The 20840-nt window shown below is 37.4% G+C and overlaps 1 protein-coding gene across 5 annotated transcripts in view; it reads right to left on the bottom strand.

The window, feature by feature from the left end:
- CTBP1 (C-terminal binding protein 1) overlaps positions 1-20840 on the bottom strand; it is a 61271-nt gene that overhangs the window by 8408 nt on the left and 32023 nt on the right. For all 5 annotated transcript variants that reach the window (XM_030450361.1, XM_030450364.1, XM_030450360.1 and 2 more), the window contains 5 exons: positions 17327-17471; positions 13197-13403; positions 6807-7021; positions 2818-2948; positions 529-656 (listed from right to left, as the gene is read on the bottom strand). In XM_030450361.1, coding sequence (XP_030306221.1) covers positions 529-656; positions 2818-2948; positions 6807-7021; positions 13197-13403; positions 17327-17471 — 826 coding nt within the window. The remainder of the gene's footprint in view (positions 1-528; positions 657-2817; positions 2949-6806; positions 7022-13196; positions 13404-17326; positions 17472-20840) is intronic.

Raw genomic sequence — 20840 nt, 5'->3', positions numbered from 1 at the left:
AAGCTCTAGGTGCTTTATCTTTGAACAGTAGAGCCTTAAAGGCACTGAAATTCTAGACTGTCCTCGAAGACAAATTTGGATTAAACTGGAAAATATAAAGGAACTGAAGAGTAAAGAATAAAGGAAACAGAACTGCTTATGACAGGTGTAGGGGGGCACTTAGGAAAACCTATGAAATACATCAGCAATATCTGAATGACTTGCAGTCAAACCCATCAAATGGATAATACTTAGAAGAAAAAAAAAAAAAAAAAGGCTGATATTTCACAGATAATACATTTCTGCTACACGGAAAAAGTATTGATTTTGCAGTGCCTGCCTTCTCTGTAACTGCAACAAACCTCCAAAATGATCTATTCCAGTTCTGAGAGGAGACGTAGTGTATACTTGCTTGTTTTTATGCTTCAAATATTAGAAGTGGTAACGAAACCTAAGGTTTGTTCTTTCCAGCATCTTTCAAGACTGAACAACGAAAAAGTTTGTTATAAAGAACCACAGAATAAAGGAGTTAATAAAGCAAGTCAGTACCTGTGATTGCCCTTCTGATCTCTCGTGCTGCTTCCTCCCGCATCTCAATTGAGGCTTGTTCACTATACCAGGCTGCATGTGGGGTACAGATCAGGTTTGGTGCATCCTTCAAGGGGCCCTGACTAAAGCTAAATGAAGATTTAAAACAAGATCAAATGACAAAAAATATTGGGGGGAAGAGGGGAAGGAAGGGGTAAAAAGGGGTAAAACCAAACAGATTTGTACATACAGAGAGTCATTTCTGCAACAGAAAACAACTGCATTTCTATTTCTATTGTTGGGGGTTTTTTTAGCTCTATAAGTTAATTTGATACACTATTAATGGAAGAAACAAGCAATCACCTCTCATAGACTCAAATGGTAGAAACTAAGTACAGTAGCAACATTAGCTTCTGCCCAGTGCACTTACTGCTAACTACAGTCACTGCCACTCCAGCTCTGGTGTAAAAATGCATATAGCAAGACTAAAATCAATTCAGGATGCCATTCAATTTGCCCATTTCATCATTGTTTTGCTTTTACTGCATTAGCCAACAAAGCTCTGTTTTCTCAAGAGTCACTGTCAATGTGACAGTCATTTCAGGTAAAAAATCATTCAATTATTTCCAAACAAGAAGTGTGTCCATCAGCAGCCTCAACTTTTTTAGATGATTCAGTGATTTTTTTTCCTGTTATTTAAACTACTTTTCTTCCCTGTTCCTTTATGGAAACTCCAAAGAAAGAAGGAAATTTACAGACTGATTTTCAGACAAAGCAATAAATCTGTGTAAAAGTGCTATCACATATAACAAGTAAAGAAACTGAAAATAATGGAAACTTGCTCAACCTATCAATTTTCAGTTTTAATCATCTTACAGACAATTGTAACAACAGGAGAACACATATTTTAAGGAGAAATCCTGCTTTCAGTTGGCCATCATTCATAAAAATGACAGATTTCATCTGTAGTTCAAACATCAGAATATCTGGCAAAACTCTTGAATAAGGAGTTGCATGCTGCCATCAGATAGACATGCAGCACTGAAGCCAAAGGAAATTGTGGCTGTAATCCTGCAACTGAATCTCTGCAGATGGCATCTCCATGCAGTAAATGGGGCTTCCTATAGGTGCAACAGTCTGCTTGTGCAGATCTGCTATCAGAATTGAGAAGAATTGTATGTAGCTGAAAGTCCCTGGTGCTGTTCAGACTCTGGCTTTGCACAGTACTACTGCATTGTGTTGACCACATTTAGAAGTAAATGAGTGCAGGGTATGTATAAATAAAACTAAATATTTGTGATGTGGCATTGTGCCTCAGTAGATATAAAAATTCTGCCAAAAAAGATATTGTTCTATTTTTTTCAAGCTTCTATTCTCCCTTGAAGAAGCTGATATGAGACTGTCCTCTTTCTTGTCTTTACAACCTGCCCTCAAATCCTTAATCTGTTCCTCTTCAAAGTTATGTACATTGTTTCAGATAAAATTAACATTTCTCCCTGCCCAGACTTAATAACTGAAAAAAGCTTGTCACATACAAGCTGTAAACTAAAGCAGTCTGTTCTCATAACTATAACTCAGATTCAAGATTCAAGGGCAAATAAAACAGGCTCATTTCTGATTATCAGTACTGATACCATAATACCAATGCCACTCTGTGGAGTGGTATTTTTCTGCCTAAAACATTGGGCTTCTCAGTGTCATTCAAAAAAACTAAGGCTTGTTCTACCAGCTCTGCTATCGACAGCAGTACTACTACCCTGATACAGGGTAAACAAACCAAAACCTGCACTCTGCCCACCTTCCTTATCTTAACTTTTCTTTCAGAGTTGTGGCTTTCCTGCAGAGGCAAACTGGGCAAAATGTCTATTCATCCAGAAAGGTGTCAAAGTAATTCTTTCTCACACCAAATCTCAACTCTGTCTTCCGAATGGGTCTGTTCCAAGATCAGCATTAGGTGCCCCCAGAGCTGCATCAATAACACAGGAATGCTCCCCTCAAAAGCCATGCTGCAAAGCCATGCCCAAGGATTTGAACCCAAGTGCCTGCTATTTCTGCTGAACAAATTCATTGGATTATTCTTTTTTAAGGCATTACAGCTTGGGTGTCACTTTTTTTCACTTCCACAAACACAAGCTCCATCTACATTTGCATTAGTCCAGTGCTGCACAGATTCAGGTTGCTTTGCTAATGAGTATTAAGCTACCAAATGAAGGGAAAACTCAATTTACTTGTTGCTGTTGCTTGTATCATGCACTAAGACTTAAAAACAAGAAAGTGAACAAAATAAAAAGAAAAGAAAAGGAAAAGCACCTGAATGGTTCTGACTCATGTACATCTAAGGCTGCCCCTCGTATCCTTCCTTCCTTCAGGGCCTGTGCAAGTGCTTTTTCGTCTACTAACCCACCTCGAGCTGTGTTGACCAGGAAAGCCCCTTGTCTCATCTAGGGAAAGTTAAAAACAAGAATGATGAAATAAAAATAAATGAAATAAAATCGTTGTGGCATTATTTTTTGTACTCAAAAGAAGCATCCATTACAACAAAGGCTATTCAGCTGATTCAACCTGTAACAGTTGTCTTCCCTTTCCATCAGAAAGTACCACAAAATGTGATTCTTCTAACATAAAATGCTATTTCACAGCATTTAATAACCTTTTGTTTCTTGTAAGTAGTGTTCTTTTAATAGAAGCGTTGTTTCAGATATTGTGCAGTAACATGATCAAAAGATACAACTGTGCATATGAAAGTGACAGATCATTTTATGCCTTTTTAGTTCACTGTGAAATTGCATGAGACAGAAACTACAGCACATTCTTAAACAAATTCATATTTTGTGGTTTTCAACTTTCACACAAATAAAAGCCTACATGAATTTTTCAGGAAAATAAATGCTTTTGGATTTTCAAACACTTTTCCCTTTAGTTGCCAAAACACAGTAGATCTATGTTTTATTTATTATTGTTACTTCAGCTTCCTCCTCACTGTGAGACTTTTCAAATAAAGGTCTAAAGAATTCACATATTATTCAATCAAAAGGCATGAAAATGAATTTGATTGAGAACACTGTGTGCCCAGGAGAGAAGCTGCTCTGTGCATTGTGCAGATTAGCATTGTAGATGACACTGTGTAGGGAGAACTACATGAATTTACACCATAATATATCCACAACATGAAAACAAAGTGGGAGTTTAAAGAAGAGAGATGGTACTGAAAAAAACAAACAACTACATCCTGCTTCCAGACACCCTGATACTTTATCTTTCACCAGATACCTCAAACACAGCTTCTGCTCTCTGAAGCAGTTTTGTGCAGGAAGGTCAGTGTATGAAGAGCAGGAACCATGGGGAAGACAAATGATAAAAAACTCATTCTGTACTAAGTCCACCTCTCATCATAAGAACAAGAAACCCCCAATGTTTTGACACCAAGTCCACTTGAAATGTACACATCAAACTAAAGCTTTGTAAATGGATCCTTACCCTGAAGGACTGATTTGAAATACAAAATTCATGAAGATCAAGAAAGTCTGGATGAAAGTCAGCTATGAGATTTTTTTTTTTTTTTACATGAGATCATAGGAAAGATTAAAGAATTAACATGCATATTCTTGCAGTAAGGCTAAAAGAAAAAAATCCAAGCTAATTTTACTGGCCAATTCACTGGGTTTAGTGTCACTCTGCCTACCTCCACCTGCAGACTCTTGGGCTTAAAGGAGAACCTTCTGTTGGTCTGTAGAGCAAAAGCCCACTTACAGGAACAGACTAAGAGGTACTTCTTTTAGTTTTATGTAATTACCATGGAAAATTAGAACAGTAAAGAAATGGCAGAATGATCTTAAATTAGCCAAGTAACAACCAGATGCTGTGACAGCTTCCATCATCCACTACTCCATCTCCACTCCTTGGCAGCTGTGAGAACTAGGTCAAAGCCAGCACAGGAGGAGCTCACCGAAGTGGCAATCCCACTTTCTGCAGCCATGCATATATGCTCACTGAGGCTTATATACCCTTCCTCTGGGCTCTTGCAATTACATAATTTCAGTTTTAAGTATGACCTTGTGTATCTGTATGCCCATTAAAGGACTTAACAATTTTATTCAAAGTAACCTTGCTCAAGTTTTTTTTTTAGGACTATTTACAAAACTCTGAAGCTAGTACTAAGACAAGTCCAAGTCAAACAAAACATGGCTGCAAAAATGCATTCTGCTGGGAATTAACTACATGACTCATGATAAACTATAAGAATGGATGGAGCTGGAGATGACCCTTAACAAGGGGTGGAAGTTTGAAAGAGCTTCTCAGCTAGAACTCCTGACAGCTGTTAAATTCACCTACACTAAACCTACACAGCTCCTTTAAAAGTTGTTGAGTTTAAAATGCAGTGTCTGCTTCTCAGATGTGTAAAACTAAAGACAACCTCAGCTTCTCTTAAGAGCACTTGATTACCATGAGTTTAACAAACACAAGCTTGAAACACTTCTCTGAGCTTATCTGGCACCTAAAAGGCCAAGCATGACTGCTAGGCAGAATGCTAACTAATTAAAGGGAAAAGCTTCTGAAAGACTGACAACAAATTTTCAAAGACATTTTAAGGTTATGTAATTTCAGATTCTAAACAAAATTCAAGGTGAGACTAGTGAAACAAGATGCCTCATTCTTGTCTGTACTGTGTTTAAAATTTGTTTTTTATGAGCAAGCAATATTGGACAAAAGTGACATGCAATGCATTCTAAACATTTTAGACCAACTAACATCTGTCAGCCTGAAAAACCTGTTCTCTTTTTGATATGTAGTCAGAAGATCTGCTCTACACAAACTAAGCAGTCAGAGGTGTCACTATTTTATGGTTTACACACCAGCTGTTACAATGCAGGATGCTTCATCCCAAATTTTATCCAAAGCAAGAACTATCTTCTAGCATTTTAATCCTTGCTTTAATCGTGAAGGGTAACATGATACTCTTTACAGGACAGACTCTATTATATGCATTTCATTTCAGATGGTATCACTCAAGTTTTAACTTGTTTTGTTTGTTTCTGATTAATGCTGTAAGCCCTCTCCAAAGCTCACTGCATTTATCCACCACCACTCAAATACTTCCTGTGATAAAGTGTTCCAAGTTTCACAGTCCACTGTATCATGAGTAAACCACTGCTAAACCTCCAGACAGTCCCACTGAACTCAGTGTGCTTGGGTCTAGATGTCTACTTGCAAAGACATCTCAGAATGTAATACCCATTAAATGTACCTGAGGACACATCAAAAAAGAACATTCAAGGCAGGGTGACACAGCTCTGTTATCTTAGAGATTTGCATTTTACACTTCCTAATTTTTTGAGTTTTAGATCCCAAACCCTGACTTAAGGTTGGGGTGGGTCTGCAAAATCTGTAAAATCTTAAATCAAGAAGTGTGCTGTACCATCAGTTTTCTGCCATCATACATGACTGTGGAACATGTTTAGTAATTAATTTAGTTCTAAGGTTCAAAAGTAGAAGTGAAACTATTTCTCAGAAGCCAAGCAATGATTTGAGTGCAAAAGGTTGCTGCCATCATTGTTACAACACATACAAACACTGCATTTATAAACAGCAGCAAAACTATTACATCTTAAGAGTTTCTTTTCTGTACACTACCTACATTCTTATATCTCAACATTAGATTTCTCACTCTGACCTACACTTCAAGTCAGAAACTAAACATTTAATGTAAAGGTTTACTATTATATTAGAAAACAGCAGAGAAGTTTCTACACCTAGATTTTGAAATTATTTTAATATTACCTAAAACTTTGGGGAGAGATTAGTACTAATTCCAAGAAACATTTTTCCAAATAATGCAATGCTGTAAATGTGATCCATCCATGAAGTGCTCTGCAAGCATCAGGACTGAGCACAGGGGGGAGCCATTTAGTCATAATCCTTAAATTGCATCTAAAAAACCTCAAACTGAGGAACACGAGTGAAAGGCAGAACTTTTACCTGAAAATGCACAGGTTAAGGAAATAGCTACTGGAAGACATATATAAAGTGCTATTACATGAATGTGACTTTATTAAATCTGAGCAACATTAAGAAGAGGAAATAGTTTCCACAACCACAATGTTACTGAGCAAAAATGACAATAAAATCAGCAAAACCTAAGCTGCCAGCTACTTCCTAATAAACTATAAATTTGCTTGATGTCAAAGCAGCAAAAGGGAAAGAAACAGCTTTCAAATGAGAATCTGCCTGTTTACATAAATAAATTTTACACAGTGTCAGCCACTAGCACCAGTGTGGAGGGTGCCCACAGAGATTATTACCTGCTTTATGGTGAAGTCATTAATAAGATGATGATTGTGTTCATTCAAGTTGCAGTGCAGGGTTACACAGTCACTGTGGAACAGCAGGTCCTGCAAAGTGCTCACCCTCTGCAGTCCCAGAGCACGTTCCATGCCATCTGAGAGGTATGGGTCATAGAAAATCACACTGAAGCCAAAGGCTTTGGCACGTAGTGCTACTGCTTGCCCAACACGCCCTAGAAGAAGATAAACATGCAATGAGAACAGATGTGAAGCAGCCGGTGTAAGGTAACCTCATCCTTCCTATTGCAACTGCTTGTAAGAAACTGTATAGTTTTGTACAGTAAATAGATGATAATAAAAAAAGAGGCAGCTCCCACCCCATTTTAAATCATAAGTGAGATCAGAAATGTTACATTTGGGCTGTTTCACATTGCTTTGTTCAAAAAAATGGAGGATGTTTGCACCTTTTGCAACCAGAGATCTGAAATGCCAAAAGATGTCATGTAATCTGCAATAATCTCTGTAAAACAAGGGCTTGCCTGCTGGGCCTGTTTATGGTAAAACACTGCTGCTTGTGAACACATCCTGCCAAGGACTTAATCTTATCCACGTCGGACCAGCTGGCTTTAATAAAAAGCTATAAAATTAATCCTCAAAAATGGATGCAATAAAAGATAATTTGTTTAATCTGAAACTCAACCATTCTCAATGCATGGAATCTCCTTTCTGAACTAATCTTTCATTTTGAGTAACATTCTTTCAGCATTAAAATACCTAGAAAAATCTGATCATCTAAGGCTCTAAAAAGTTTTTTATCTATCAGAAGTAACAAAGAAATACAGTCCAACACGTGGCACCTAGTGAGGAAAGGTGTGGTATCATTTGGTACCCACATTGACCTTAGCTTTTTTCTGTTCCACCTTCCTTACTGTGGTAAATGGTGACTTTGAGTTGTGACTGAATCACTGTTTGGGCATGACTCTATGCCACAGGAGGTGTGTGTTCCCCTTAGTTACACCACTGCTACAACAAGGAGAAAAAAACCTGAGTGAGTACACCTAGTGAGTAAGGGTACTTTAAAGAATAGGAATTAACACATTTTTCTGGTTAGAAGACTAGACAAGAGATACTCATATTGGAGTGGTATAAAAGTTAGAAAAAGGCATTTCAAAGCATCACTAGACACACCATAATAATCATGTCTCATTTAAAAATAAACTCAACAAGTTTTCTATTGTAACATCTGAATTTGTTCAAAAATGCATCAAATTAACACAGGGAAATTTTGTGTCTTTCCAATTGTGCTTGAAGGGGTTTCCCCTCTGCTGTTCAGTTTCTCTCTGAATAAACTCAGAAAGCCACAGGAAGAGAGGTTTTTTTTGTTCATCCTTTAACCTGAACACAGCAATTCTGCAGTGCTTAGTGACAGATGTGCTTGGAATATTAAGCAGTATGTCAATCTGAAGGGGGCTGCCTGCTTTTCTTCGGGTACACCAAGTTAAAATAGCCTTCAGAATCTTTTATTTCAATACTTGCATACATGTTATTTGTTTGCTTTTCAAGCTGCTTTTTATAAACTTGAATTAGACAATTTTCAATACAAACACATTTTCAAATTTTGGCATGTTCACAGCTCAAGGAATCTTTCACACAATTGTAAACAATTTTTTTTATATAGGAAGCGTATCACTTTTACTCCAGTTTCATTCATTTACATATGCAACCTTCTGTCATCTGTTCTTTTTAACACTCTTTACAACACTAATACCTGAGGGGATTCATGACAGTGAAATCTCTTACAACAGACTCTGCAGCTAGAGCTACACTTTCCATTCATTGCAACCACGCTAATAAACCAAAGCTCTCTTCAATGTGCACAAAGTTCCTTCTGAAGCACCTGGGAATCATATGCATGTACTTCTGCCCACAACTGCCTGATTGCAATTATTTTATGGGATAAAACTCTTATGAAATTGACAATTCATAGTTAGTCTCCATTGTCAGACAAATACATGGGTGGACACAGAATATGACAACTCCCTTTTAAACTACAGTCCAAAAATATGGTACAGACACAAACCTAAAACGTTTTTTTCCTTTCCTGAAAAACTTCTATTATGTGAGACTCTCCCGGGTATGATGGGTGGCTCAAAGCCCACCTCTGCACATCAACTGCAACAGAACAGCACACAAAGCATCCCACCTTCAGTACAGCTCTATGTTAAATGCATACAAAATTGTTATGAATATTTTTGGCTGCTTCCAGGGAAGGCAAATTCTAGAGTTTCAAATATTAAATCAACTTCTTGGTCTGGAGTGTGGGAAGAATGCTGAAAATGCATGTTGCATACAGTTGCAAAAAAAGCAGGAACTAACAAATGCCTATTTTAGAAATTAAAGAATTATACAAAGATCTAGGAAAGCCCATTCATCATTCCAATGACACCAGAAGTTTGAAAAGAGACTCATCAAAAACCCCTGGGTCTCCTGTTACAGTCTGACCCATCTGCTCCCACCAAGTCTCCCAGTTTATAGGACTCTCTGACCTTGCCTTTGCCAATGACCTGATTTGAGTTTGACAGTTTAGTAGCTGCAGCTGACAATGACTCCAGCCCAGCCCTCAAGCACAGAATGAGCATCCTGTGCTGTATTTTGAAATTTTATAAAATGCTCCTGATACCATGGAAATGTTGATGACTTGTCTGCAGACTTCCATGGAAAGAAAAAGTGCTTTGACTTAGCAGCTCTTTCCTCTCTATGCAACAATAATGGAGAATCTGGGTAATTTTTCCTACCTCTTGGGAGATTTCTGAGAAGTGGAGAATGCTGGTCTGTTACATTTCCTGCTGAGCACATAAGAGACCTAGCAGGACTGCTCAGGGTACATCATTTATTGCATTGTAATACCACCCAACTCTTAAGCCTTAATATTGTCTGATGATGCAGATCAGTACTTTGGCCAACATCTAGTCAGGACCATGGGACTGTTTAGAGAATAAGGCAGGTGAGGAAAGACAAACTGAATGAGGACATTAATCATGATGTGGAGACAAATGTATATGGAGGAATTTCACCTCTCCTGAGTGAGGAAATGCATTAGTTATTAGTCATCAGCATTTGTAACTGGGAAGGAAGGGGAAGGGAGTGTGACTACATTGCCTTCACTGCTGTAAAATTATCATTACAGCAGAACTAGGTCCAGATATCTATCTATCTATCTATCTATCTATCTATCTATCTATCTATCTATCCAAGTACTTACGTACTGCTATCCTTTCAAAAAAATCCAAAATATCTATAGATATATGGCTTTCTTTTGGGTTTTTTTTCTGAATGCAGGGCCTCCTATCCAAGCCTGTGATGCATCACTTGAAATACAGGGCACTGGAAAGTAATAAAGATTAAAAGTGACAAAGACAGCTGTTTAATCATGTGATATTATTATTTATGTAAGGCTAAAAGAATCCCACACTTCATAAAGACAGAAAGACACACTGGCTAAGTGTGCTCAGAGGCTAACCAAACAACAAAACAATGATGGTCTCCAACAAGCACATGAAGGAGGCATTCTGCTGTTGAGTCTCTGCTTATCTTGAAGCTCAATACAAGCAGAGGATGAGAGATGGGGTTAACTTTAAGGAGGAGCATGGAGCAATAGGATTAAACAGGATAGACCAAGTGTCAAAGCAGGGATATGCATGAGAAGAAGCAATTAAAAGAGAGTGGGTGATGGAAAGAAAAAGGCAAGTGAGTCCTGAGATTTGGCTACACCAGTAGATAAGGAAGCAAGTAGCTGGAATTTGGGAAGGAATGACAGTCATTCCCTAGCACAGAGATAGGCAAGAGCTAGGGTGTTTATCTTTAACAAGAGCATAGCCCAGGAACAGATGTGAAGAGAAGGTCTGGTGTTAGCTATTTCAGCAGCAAAGTGACAAATTTGAGCAACCACTGCTAAAGAGACCACAAGTTTAAGAAAAGAACAGAGAAACACAGCTGTGGTTGAGATGACCTTGGACACACACTAACAACACTGCACAGAACTAGAGGAAAGAAGGCCTTAGTAACAGATGATGAGAATTCTTTGTTCTGTGAGTAATGTATTCATTTTACAGCCATTTAGTGGCTCATCACTGCTGAGGGTGACAGGGCTAAATAAGAAAAACTAAACTGAGGGAAAAGTACACATGTGGGAACAGGCCACTAGAAGAGAAACATACCCCAAAGGCACTCTGTTCAAGGTGGTTGTAAATACACCATTTTAGTCTAAAACTAGAGACAGGTAGCATCTCACAGGGCTCTGTCATAGAAAAAAGTGTATATCACAGCTTAAGTGCCTGAAGTGGTCACATGTAAACTCCAGACCCTACAGTCTGGAGAAGAAAAGGCTCTGAGAAGACCTTACTGCAGCCTTTCAGAACTTAAAGGGGACCTGTAAGGAGGAAGATGGCAACAAACTTTCAGGTTTAGTTTGTAGTGACAGGACAAGGGGTGATAGTTTTAAATGAAAGAAGGCAGATTTAGACTAGATATTAGGAAGAAATTTTTTACAATGAGGTTGGTGAGACATTGGCACAGGTTGCCAGAGAGGTTGTAGATGCTCCATCCCCTTCAGACAGTCAAGATAAACCTGGACAGGGTTCTGAGAATACTGATCTGCTTGAAGATGTCTCTGCTCACTGCAGGGGGGGTGGTTGGACTAGATGGCCTTCAAAGGCCCCTTCCAACCCAAACGATTCTAGGATTCTATTTCCATATCTTCTAAGACTACATTTTTATTCTTCAATAATGCATAGGTACAAAGGAGTTGTCAGATCAGGTCAGAATCAGAATGTTGTGCCCATTCACATGCATGCACAAAAAGAGACAGTGGAAGTTTTAAAAGCTGACTTAAAAACTTGGATTTTGCTTGAAATTGTGAACATTATTGTAGGAAAAGACAAAGCAAATATATAAAAGGCTAGGGAAAATTACTGGTTAATAAGTGAAACAGATGTGTACCTTTTAAAATCAGATTTTGCTAACCTTTTATCATATGCACAAAAAGCTTGATTTTTAAAAGGAAAATCAAAACCTAGCCTTTTAAATTGTTCCTCTATACTTTTCAATCATTTACAACAAAAACAACAAACACAAGATTCAAAAGTCAGTAACAAATTACCCCTTTTTTTTTTTTCTAATCTTAATCTGGAATTTCTGCAATACAAAAACTGCAATGTCAATAGGAAAGGTATCTCCAGCAAATATGCACCCAGCTTGGGAGCAGAAGCCTAAATTTTGAAAATAAGGTATGCATTTCCATTTTTAAAGCGCTGCAGGCAATAGTCTATTATTTATGTACAGATACTGTGACTGTGGGTGCAATAATCACTGTGTGTTTAATTGAAGTGCATAATTATATGGGTACAGATTTGAGAAAGCAACTTGACGAGTAACTTTATGAAAGCCATATTTTAAAGACAATTCTTTGACTGAGAAGAATTTTTTGCTGCCTTGAATACTCATTGAAATGAATACTATGAAATAACACCAGGCTATTTTCAGCTTCCAAACGTAAGAGTTCGTGGCTTGAGTTTTTTGACAGCAATGTGTAACTGAACAGTCATTTATGTATGATGTCTTGTTGTCAAGATCATATTATTAATTCCTGTGGATGAATACCACAGCAATTACATCCACAATCTATCAGATCTTTTATAAGACTGAATAGTTTTTAGACAAAAACTGACTTGCTTGTTTTTCTTCTGCACTTCTGTAACAGACAGTAATTAATTCATCTCAAGCAAGCCTGTCCATCTGTTAGATGCTGAAACACATTTAGGGCCATTCGCAGAGGTAAGTAGGTGATTTTATTAGGTCTGGAAACATTTAAAAGTTGCATATTTTTTTTCCTCTAATTTGAGCTGAAATAAAAATTCAGATGCAGCCTCACCAAATGCCTTATATAACAACTCTGCAGATTGTTTCTGAAACAAAGACTCTTCAGATATGTTAAAACAGTAAAAGGAAAAAAGCAGAAACACACCCCAGATGTGACAACAGATAAGAAATATACACATGTGACAGTGAGATGAAGTAGCAGGAACCTTCTCCTAAAAAAGGAAAGTGATGGTGTCTCCTTTTATTACAACCAGTGTGCCTGAAACCAGGCAATATGATAACAGAATGATGTACAGAAGCTCAGAGAATTCAGAGAACATCAGAAAAAAAAAAGAAAAAAAAAAAAAGAAAGATGATGTCTTAAGAGGAAAAACTCTAGGCACACAAAGATCAGAGATGGAAGTATTATACAGAATGCTTGAAGTCGAGAGGAGTGAACTAAGTGTTCCATTTTTATAGCTCAAATCTTCATCATGTCTTTTCAAGCAAAGAAGGTCAGGAGCATTAAACCACCTATTCAAGCCAACATACCTAATCCAATAATGCCCAAAGTCTCCCCTCTGATCCTGGCAGCTCCAGAAGCCACTTCCCGAATCTGTTCAACACTCTGTACTCTCGTGCCTTCTCGCAAAGCCTGGTGAAGCCAGGTGGTTCTCCTGTACAGGTTCAGAATGTGGCACATGGTAGAGTCTGCTGTTTCTTCTACTGAAGCAGCTGGCACATTACACACTGCGATCCCTGCAAAGAATGGGGGAAAGTATACAGTATACCAGTTGCCAAATGTTTCTTACTTTTTCCCATTTACAGTAATTCAAGAGTGTGATGTTTAAATTTGTAAGTATTTCAATACCTATTTTTAAACAAATACTAAGTTTCTGACTGTACTGGCAGACAGAATACTTGAATAACAGTTGATAACTACATGCAAACATTTTTTCTGATTGTATTTTTACTATTTATTGTGTCCAGAAGCTACAATAAACAGTAAACTGACCACTGAAAACACAAAGTACTGGAGTTGTCAGGTAGTTCAGAAAAAAAGTGTTCATTTCATGTTCACAATGAGCTAGCAGTTTGAAAGAGCACAGAGAAATATGCTTGCTCTCAATAGTGTAGTTAGTGATCACTGTTTAGATTTAGTTGTGCAAGGAGATTTCCACCAGTGAGCAGATATCTTCCCAGAAGTTATCTATACAAGTTATAAAAAAGGTAAAATAATTTATAATGATAACTTTTATAAAGCTCTCATAAGATGAATCTCAGTATTTCCAACTGGTGTCTGAGTAATCGTGACACAGGGAGGGACAAACTGTTTAGTGTTGCACTTGGGATGTAGAATTACAACAACAAACAGAATCCAAGTCCTTTTGTGGTTTCTCAAATTGGAAAGATAACTCAGCTAATTGTCAACAGAGAAATACAAAATCTGCTTCTCATGGCATTTAAAGATAATGCAGAAGTAAGTTCATTTTCCTAAGAGATTAAAAGTCACCAGCTGAAAAGGGTGTAACATCAAGAAGATAAAAGACCATTACAGACTTCCAGCCAACTGTGGAAGGTGGACTGATTAAAAACTCTGAATATTCCTTCTTTACTTCAAAAAAAATATCAGGCAACAAGTGATTATAATTGCATGCAAGTCATCCTATTCTGCTTCTACCTTCCAGTACTCAATATACAGCAGTCAAGAGAAATGTTTACTAGAAAAAGTTTGAACCTTTTTTCACTTCTCTTCCTTCTTTCTGTTTACTACATCATCTCTCTCTAATCATCAGCTCCCACAAATGTTTGTTTCTCAGTTCTGCTGACTGAGATCACAAACACTATACAGTATAATTTCACTCAGAAAAAGTGTTTTGTATTCTAGAAAACACCCTAATACTGTTTTCACTCTCTAGATGTTTGGGTTTTTACATAAATAAATATTCAGCGAGTCCTCAGCTAACACCAGTGTATCTTACAAAGCAAGGAAAAAAAATTCTCTTCAATAATAGTAATAACAATAATGTGACAACAACATATTTTACATGTTTTATGTTCATATACCTTCATTCAAATGCTCAGTACTTTTTTATAGCTTTCGTTAGATCAGTAAAAACCAACATAGGAACCTGCAGGACTACTTTTCTCTGTTGTGTAGATGGTGTCTGCCGAGTCACTCTGAGACTTATATAAAGATAAAATAGCATCAATTGCAGTAATATTAATCCTGGCATCCTGCTAACATCAACAGTAGTATGAAAGTCACCATTTTTTAAAATGAAAAAAATACTGCAAATGAGAAGTACAAGACTAAATAGTAGCATCCTTTTCAGTGCCTAACATTAAACAGATGCACTTGTTTATACAGCAGCTCTTTCATGGAGCAAAAATGCAGGTTTTAGATGACAAAGCAAATTCAATAAGCATATCTCCTGATAGCTGGCACCAACAAAACAATGCCTTAAAAGGAGCTTAAGAAGTTGTATGACATATCTGGGAAGAGAAATAAGGAATTGCACTCACCTAATACCTTCCTCCCTAACACGTTTCCTTAGGGAACTTGGGGGAGGATAGGTAATTTTGCTCCTAAACTGTAGGAATTTCTTTTTGCCTATTTTTCACCAACTTTAGAATCAAATAATTTCTGAAACGCAGAGACATGGTGAACCACAAAAAACACTAAGAGAGGGGCAAGGAAATGAAGAAGAGAGACATTTCCAGTAGGAAAAGACAGCACATTTCTCTCATATCCATTACTTCTATGCTCCCTTTCCCCACTACTTTCAGTGACCTTGTGCTGAGGTTCAGTGCTGAAAATCTTACAAATCAACTGGCATCAGCCTTGACTCCCACTTCACTTGCATTCAGCTGGACTCACAACTAATACGTTTTTTCTAACCAACAACTAATAAATGGGAGAAAAATTAGATTAGATCTTGAAGATTTTTATCCAAGAAATATCTGCTTTCGTGCCTTTTAAGCAGAAGAAAAGTGCTAATACAAAGATAATACTGAACAGGGAAAGCTGTTAACAACCCCAGCAGCCAAATCATTGAAAAATAATTCAAAGTTACTCCAAAAGGTCAGGAACGTACCTAAGACTTTTAGACTTTAGGTCTGATTCATCACTGTATTTCAAGAATGAATCAAAGCTTTTTTTATAAAGAGAAATTAACTCTCATGTTATCTCCTCAAGATGCATATTATTTCTATTAGTTCAGCAAACAGAAAGTGGTTCATCCCATTATTTGTGAGTTAGTATTTCATTTCAACCATTTTACTCTAACTACTAAAATCAGAGATACTATCCTGCGAGCCCTCCAGCATTTACTGGCTGTTGACAAGAGCAGAAAATTGTATTTTGTATATGCTGGAATGCACAAACAGGATGGATCTTAACTACGTAACTTATGTTTAATCACAACACAGAAACAGACTGATCAGAAATGTGGCCATTTAACATTTCATACAAATGAGACTGTCCCAAATTTGTTTTACTCTGACTTGAAGAATGATGCAGATGCAGTTAGATTATAAACTTGGGTTACCATCCAGCATGGAGACTTGCACAGAGAGTCAACAAACCTGCAGATTTTCCACTTACCAGGGTTCCTCTGCACAAATCAGACTCCTGACTGGCCAGGGCCTTGGACCTGTTACTAGTTCTTGGCTGTTGGTCTCAGATTTAACCGCAGGCCAACCTCTACTTACATAGGTGTTTTCTGGGGCTCACAGAGCATGCACCTAACTGGGGCACTTGTTGTAATCCTGGAACACAGCCTTGCATCCTTTCAGACCTGATCTTTATAAAAACTCAGAGAAGTTGTGAGCTTCTGCCTGCTGTGCACACTATGAAGCCATTAGGAAAAGGTGATTATTTTACTGTAATTTACTGATAGACCATATTACAGCCCCTCACCATCCTTGGTGAGTTGGAGTTTTTATTAATGGAGTTAATAATGGAGTTATTACTAGAAGCGAGTACTTTCACATTGCAGTAAATGTTTTCAAGATCTTCTAACAGCATAATGGGAAATATACTTGGTCACCTTGATCTTAGAAAAGAAACACAGTAGACAGACATTTATTCTGAGTGATAGTGTGACCTTTAGATTATAGGTAAGAGAGGGTTTGTCCTAAAGCAATAAAAGTACAAATCAGACTGCTGTTTTTTACAGTGGAACACTAAGAACCAGTATCTTAATTTATTCTGAAGAACCAACAATTGAGTCTCCTATGAAATCTGTATTTCTGTTTTATGGAGTGGTTTGGTACTAAATCTCATGCATCATAACTAAGTCTGAGACAATTGATAACTTTCTCATTTCTTATTTAAACAGTAGTATGCCATGTTGATGGAATTATATTTTGTGATTGGATTACAGCAGCAGTAGTTAAAATAGACAAAGGGTAAAAGAGAAAGAGATGAAAAATTACAGCCTTAGTCCTTGGATTCATATTGAACGAGTGGACTCATCCTGTCACAAAGCTGCTAATGTTATCACATAATTAACTACTGTATTTCCAAAATTATTTTTAAACAGTTCCATGAGAAAATTATACAGCTAACATACCATGTTAGTACAAACTGTACAGAAAACACTTATGCGAAGACTTAGTTGCTATCAGATTTCTAGAGGTAAGCAGAAGAGGTAAAATAAAGTCTTTAGGAGTCATACCTAAATCTCCAGCAGATTTGATGTCAATGTTATCAAAACCACTGCCAATTCGGACAATTATTCGAAGTGCTTTAAATTTCTCCAGGTCTTCTCGTGTTAAAGTGATAGTGTGATACATCAGTGCACCCACTGCTTCATTTAGTACCTACAAATAAAATGGAAGAAAAAAGAAAAAAAACCAAACACATTTTTTTTCTGTCATAGTCTCTCAGCTCAATCAGCATACATATTTTCAGGTATAAAATACTGTCAAAATCCTTAAATCCAGTTTATTTATTTTAAGATTTATTTCTCCAAATATCCTCCAGCCTCTACTTAGTATTTTTCAGCTGATGTATCCGTTCTAGCTTGATGAGATTTGCTTTAGAAGAACTAAGTGACCTATATTTGTGTTCTTATTAAGAAGGAAAACTCTTCTCATTTCAAAGGAGATGCTCTGCAATATCAAACCCAAAGTAAAAGTACCACCGGACTGCATCTGCAGATGAAACACAACATGGGACCAAGCACTCACTTTTAACACTTATCTTATGCTTAGGCAGCTGACATTCAGTTTTGAATGGAGTCACAGAGCAATATCTCTTTGCCATCCACACACTGGTACAGACATTCACTGCCCTATTAAACAACTTGATAACTGAATAAAAAACATTCAGTAACCATTACAAAACCCTTAAGACGACAGAGAGTGAAATCTGTCCATTAAGATGTAAGAACAAAGTGTTTGTCCCTTAGAGTATTTGTACTGCAACTGTGTAAGACCTCACTGGAAAACTGGAAGGCACATGAACTGGTAGAGCTGAGATGCCAAACTAGACATTATGCAGAAAAAAGGAAGAAAGAAAAAAATTCTACAAAAGCAAAAAAAGTTGCAAGAGAAAAAATTTGAGGGGGTGAGCCTAAAAAGCAAAAGTAAATTGACAGCATCTTAAAGGCCAGAGTATCTTTTAAATTGTTAAAGAGTTCATCCAACCTAATCAAGAGAGGTGAAGAGGAAAGGGTACAGAGGAAAGTGCCTAGTATGCCATTCACAGCAATTCCAAATTCTACTACCAAATAAGCAGTGACACATCTGACATGTTTCTTGTCCAGAAAGCAGAAATTATTTTCTTGTCTTTATACACAAATTGTATCATTTCACTTCTTCAAAACAGTTCTGTTTTCACCTTCAATGCACTGCCTACTATCCTCATTGTTCTACAAGATACAAAACACACACAAATCTTTTCAACACCTAAGTAGGTGAAATTACTTCAATAGGTTGCTGTGATGCACTTCACATAAAAATTCTGCAGAAGCTTCATATTTCTTTTTCAATAGACTTTGGTACGTGTATATTGTGTTATCCAAGTTATTTTTGCTCACGTGGGTATTTCTTAGGGTACTGCAAGATAAGTAACAATAATGAACATCAATGTAAATAACTTTAAAAAATTTCAGCACAACACATTGCTGCACACAGAGGATTACAACTGTTGGAATCCAAGACCTGCAGCAGTGACTTTAAAATTAAAATACATAAAGAAGAAATCCAAACTCCATAAAAATGCAAGATAACCACTTCTTACTCCATACTTCACAAAATTATATTAATTCAACAGGTGCTTCTGGTTTGGTAACCCTAGTTCTACGTCAGATAAGGACCAGAATCCTTTAAGCAGAATTTTGATTTGTCAGAGTAAAAGCTGAAAAAAAAAAAAGTTACACATCCTTAAAGAATGCAGCTACAACATAATTCAAAGAACAGCTGTAGGCTCTGATCTTATAAACTATTACACACACACAAAACTCCTTGATTTTAAAAGGTACAAAAAAGTCCTTTGGAGATTACATCTAGCATCACCAGTCAGAAAGGCTGCACTCAGCAGAATGTGTTTCCTTGTGCTGTTACATGGTGTTAAAACAAAACAAAACAAAACACCACACAAAACAATTCATTGGTTTTGCTTCTACAGCAACATTACAGACGGCAGGAACCAAGTCAAAGCCCATGCCTGGGGCAGTCTATGCAAGACACAGAATCTCTCACAGACTGAGTGTTCACCTAGAATGTCCTTAGGGGTTTTTTGGCCAAATAATTCCTAAAAGAAAAGTGTTCCTAAATCTCATAGCTCCAACAATATGGAAATTTCTTCTCATTCCCAGCTTCAATTTGTTCACAGCCCAGCTTGTATCCAATTGTTCTGGTGCCAGTGTTGGCCATTGGCTTGAATTGTACTTTCTCTCCTTGGCATTTCCAACCCAAGGGTATTTACAAACAATTGTATCCCCTCTAAGCATTTGTCTGCCTGGACTTTACAAGCCTGGTCCTTCTAGTCATGTCTAGAATGATGTCCTTCTACCCCCTTGATCAGTCTAACACTTCTCCATTGAAAAGAATTCTACAGTCAGCTCTTCTTGGGTGATCACGACTGCACCCAGTGTGCTACTGGAGGTCTCTATGTTACACCAGTGCATGTACTGGAAATCTCTCCTGCTCAAATCTCACATGACATGATGTTTCTGCATGGCCATCAGCAAGCTGCCAGCTGACTCTCTGACTAACACAGAAATCTAGATCCCTCTTCTTGAAGTACATGTTTCTGTTGCACTCCCAAGTTTACGGTAAAATTTCTTCCTTCGAGTCACAGCACTTACTACTTCAAGCATCAAGATCCTCAAGGTCAGGATACCCTGGGTCCTCTCCAATTACCCAAATCCTTCATTCTGGGTTTTATCACATACCTCTCCTTTGTCCCTGCAAGGGTTGCTCTAGATGATCATCATGCAGGAGAAAAAATCCTCTGTTCAGTTATCTAAGGTCAAAACCTATACTGGCTGGGAGCTTATGATGATTTGCCTTACATGTCACAGCCAGATCCTTCCTTCCCTTCTCTCCAAGACTGGCAAAAGCCACTGTTGTACCCCACAGTTTTGTATATTCAGATAGGACTGCATTAAATAGGGGCTAAAAGACAGTGCTGTGGCTCAAACACTTATGTTTTAAAATCTTTCACTTGCGAAGCTGCTTTTCATTTCAAAATCATCCATATTTTCTTAACCAGTCAAGACTCTAATTTGGACTCTTAAGAACACCAGTCTGGACCCCTCACACTGTATTTTTGGGCTCATCTAGGTTATGCTTGGCACTACGAGATGAAAAAATACTGGGAAGCTTGGGAACATGTTCAATAAAAGGAAAAATATTCTTATGTATGGCTTAATGCTGACACTAGCCTTTTCCACAGGATAATACTTACACATGGTATGGGATACCCATTAAAATTTTTTTCATTTTCTTTTTAGTGTTTGAGCCTCTTCCAGGATTACAGACCAGTTATAGCATGGCAATGCACTGCCAAAAATGTAATCTGGGACTGTGTATTATTTCACATTAATGTGATAATTAAATTATATTACTGCTTCTTGCAACTAGCCATGTGATTGAAGTATAACAAAAAGGCAGAAAATAATAGCAGAAAATCTGAAGTCAGAAACATTCATCATTGATTAATGTTAATAATGCCACTTAAAG

This window comes from Calypte anna, chromosome 4B (genome assembly GCF_003957555.1).
Source record: "Calypte anna isolate BGI_N300 chromosome 4B, bCalAnn1_v1.p, whole genome shotgun sequence".
Classification (NCBI taxonomy): Eukaryota; Metazoa; Chordata; class Aves; order Apodiformes; family Trochilidae; genus Calypte; species Calypte anna.
This window is presented reverse-complemented; position numbering and strand designations above follow the sequence as displayed.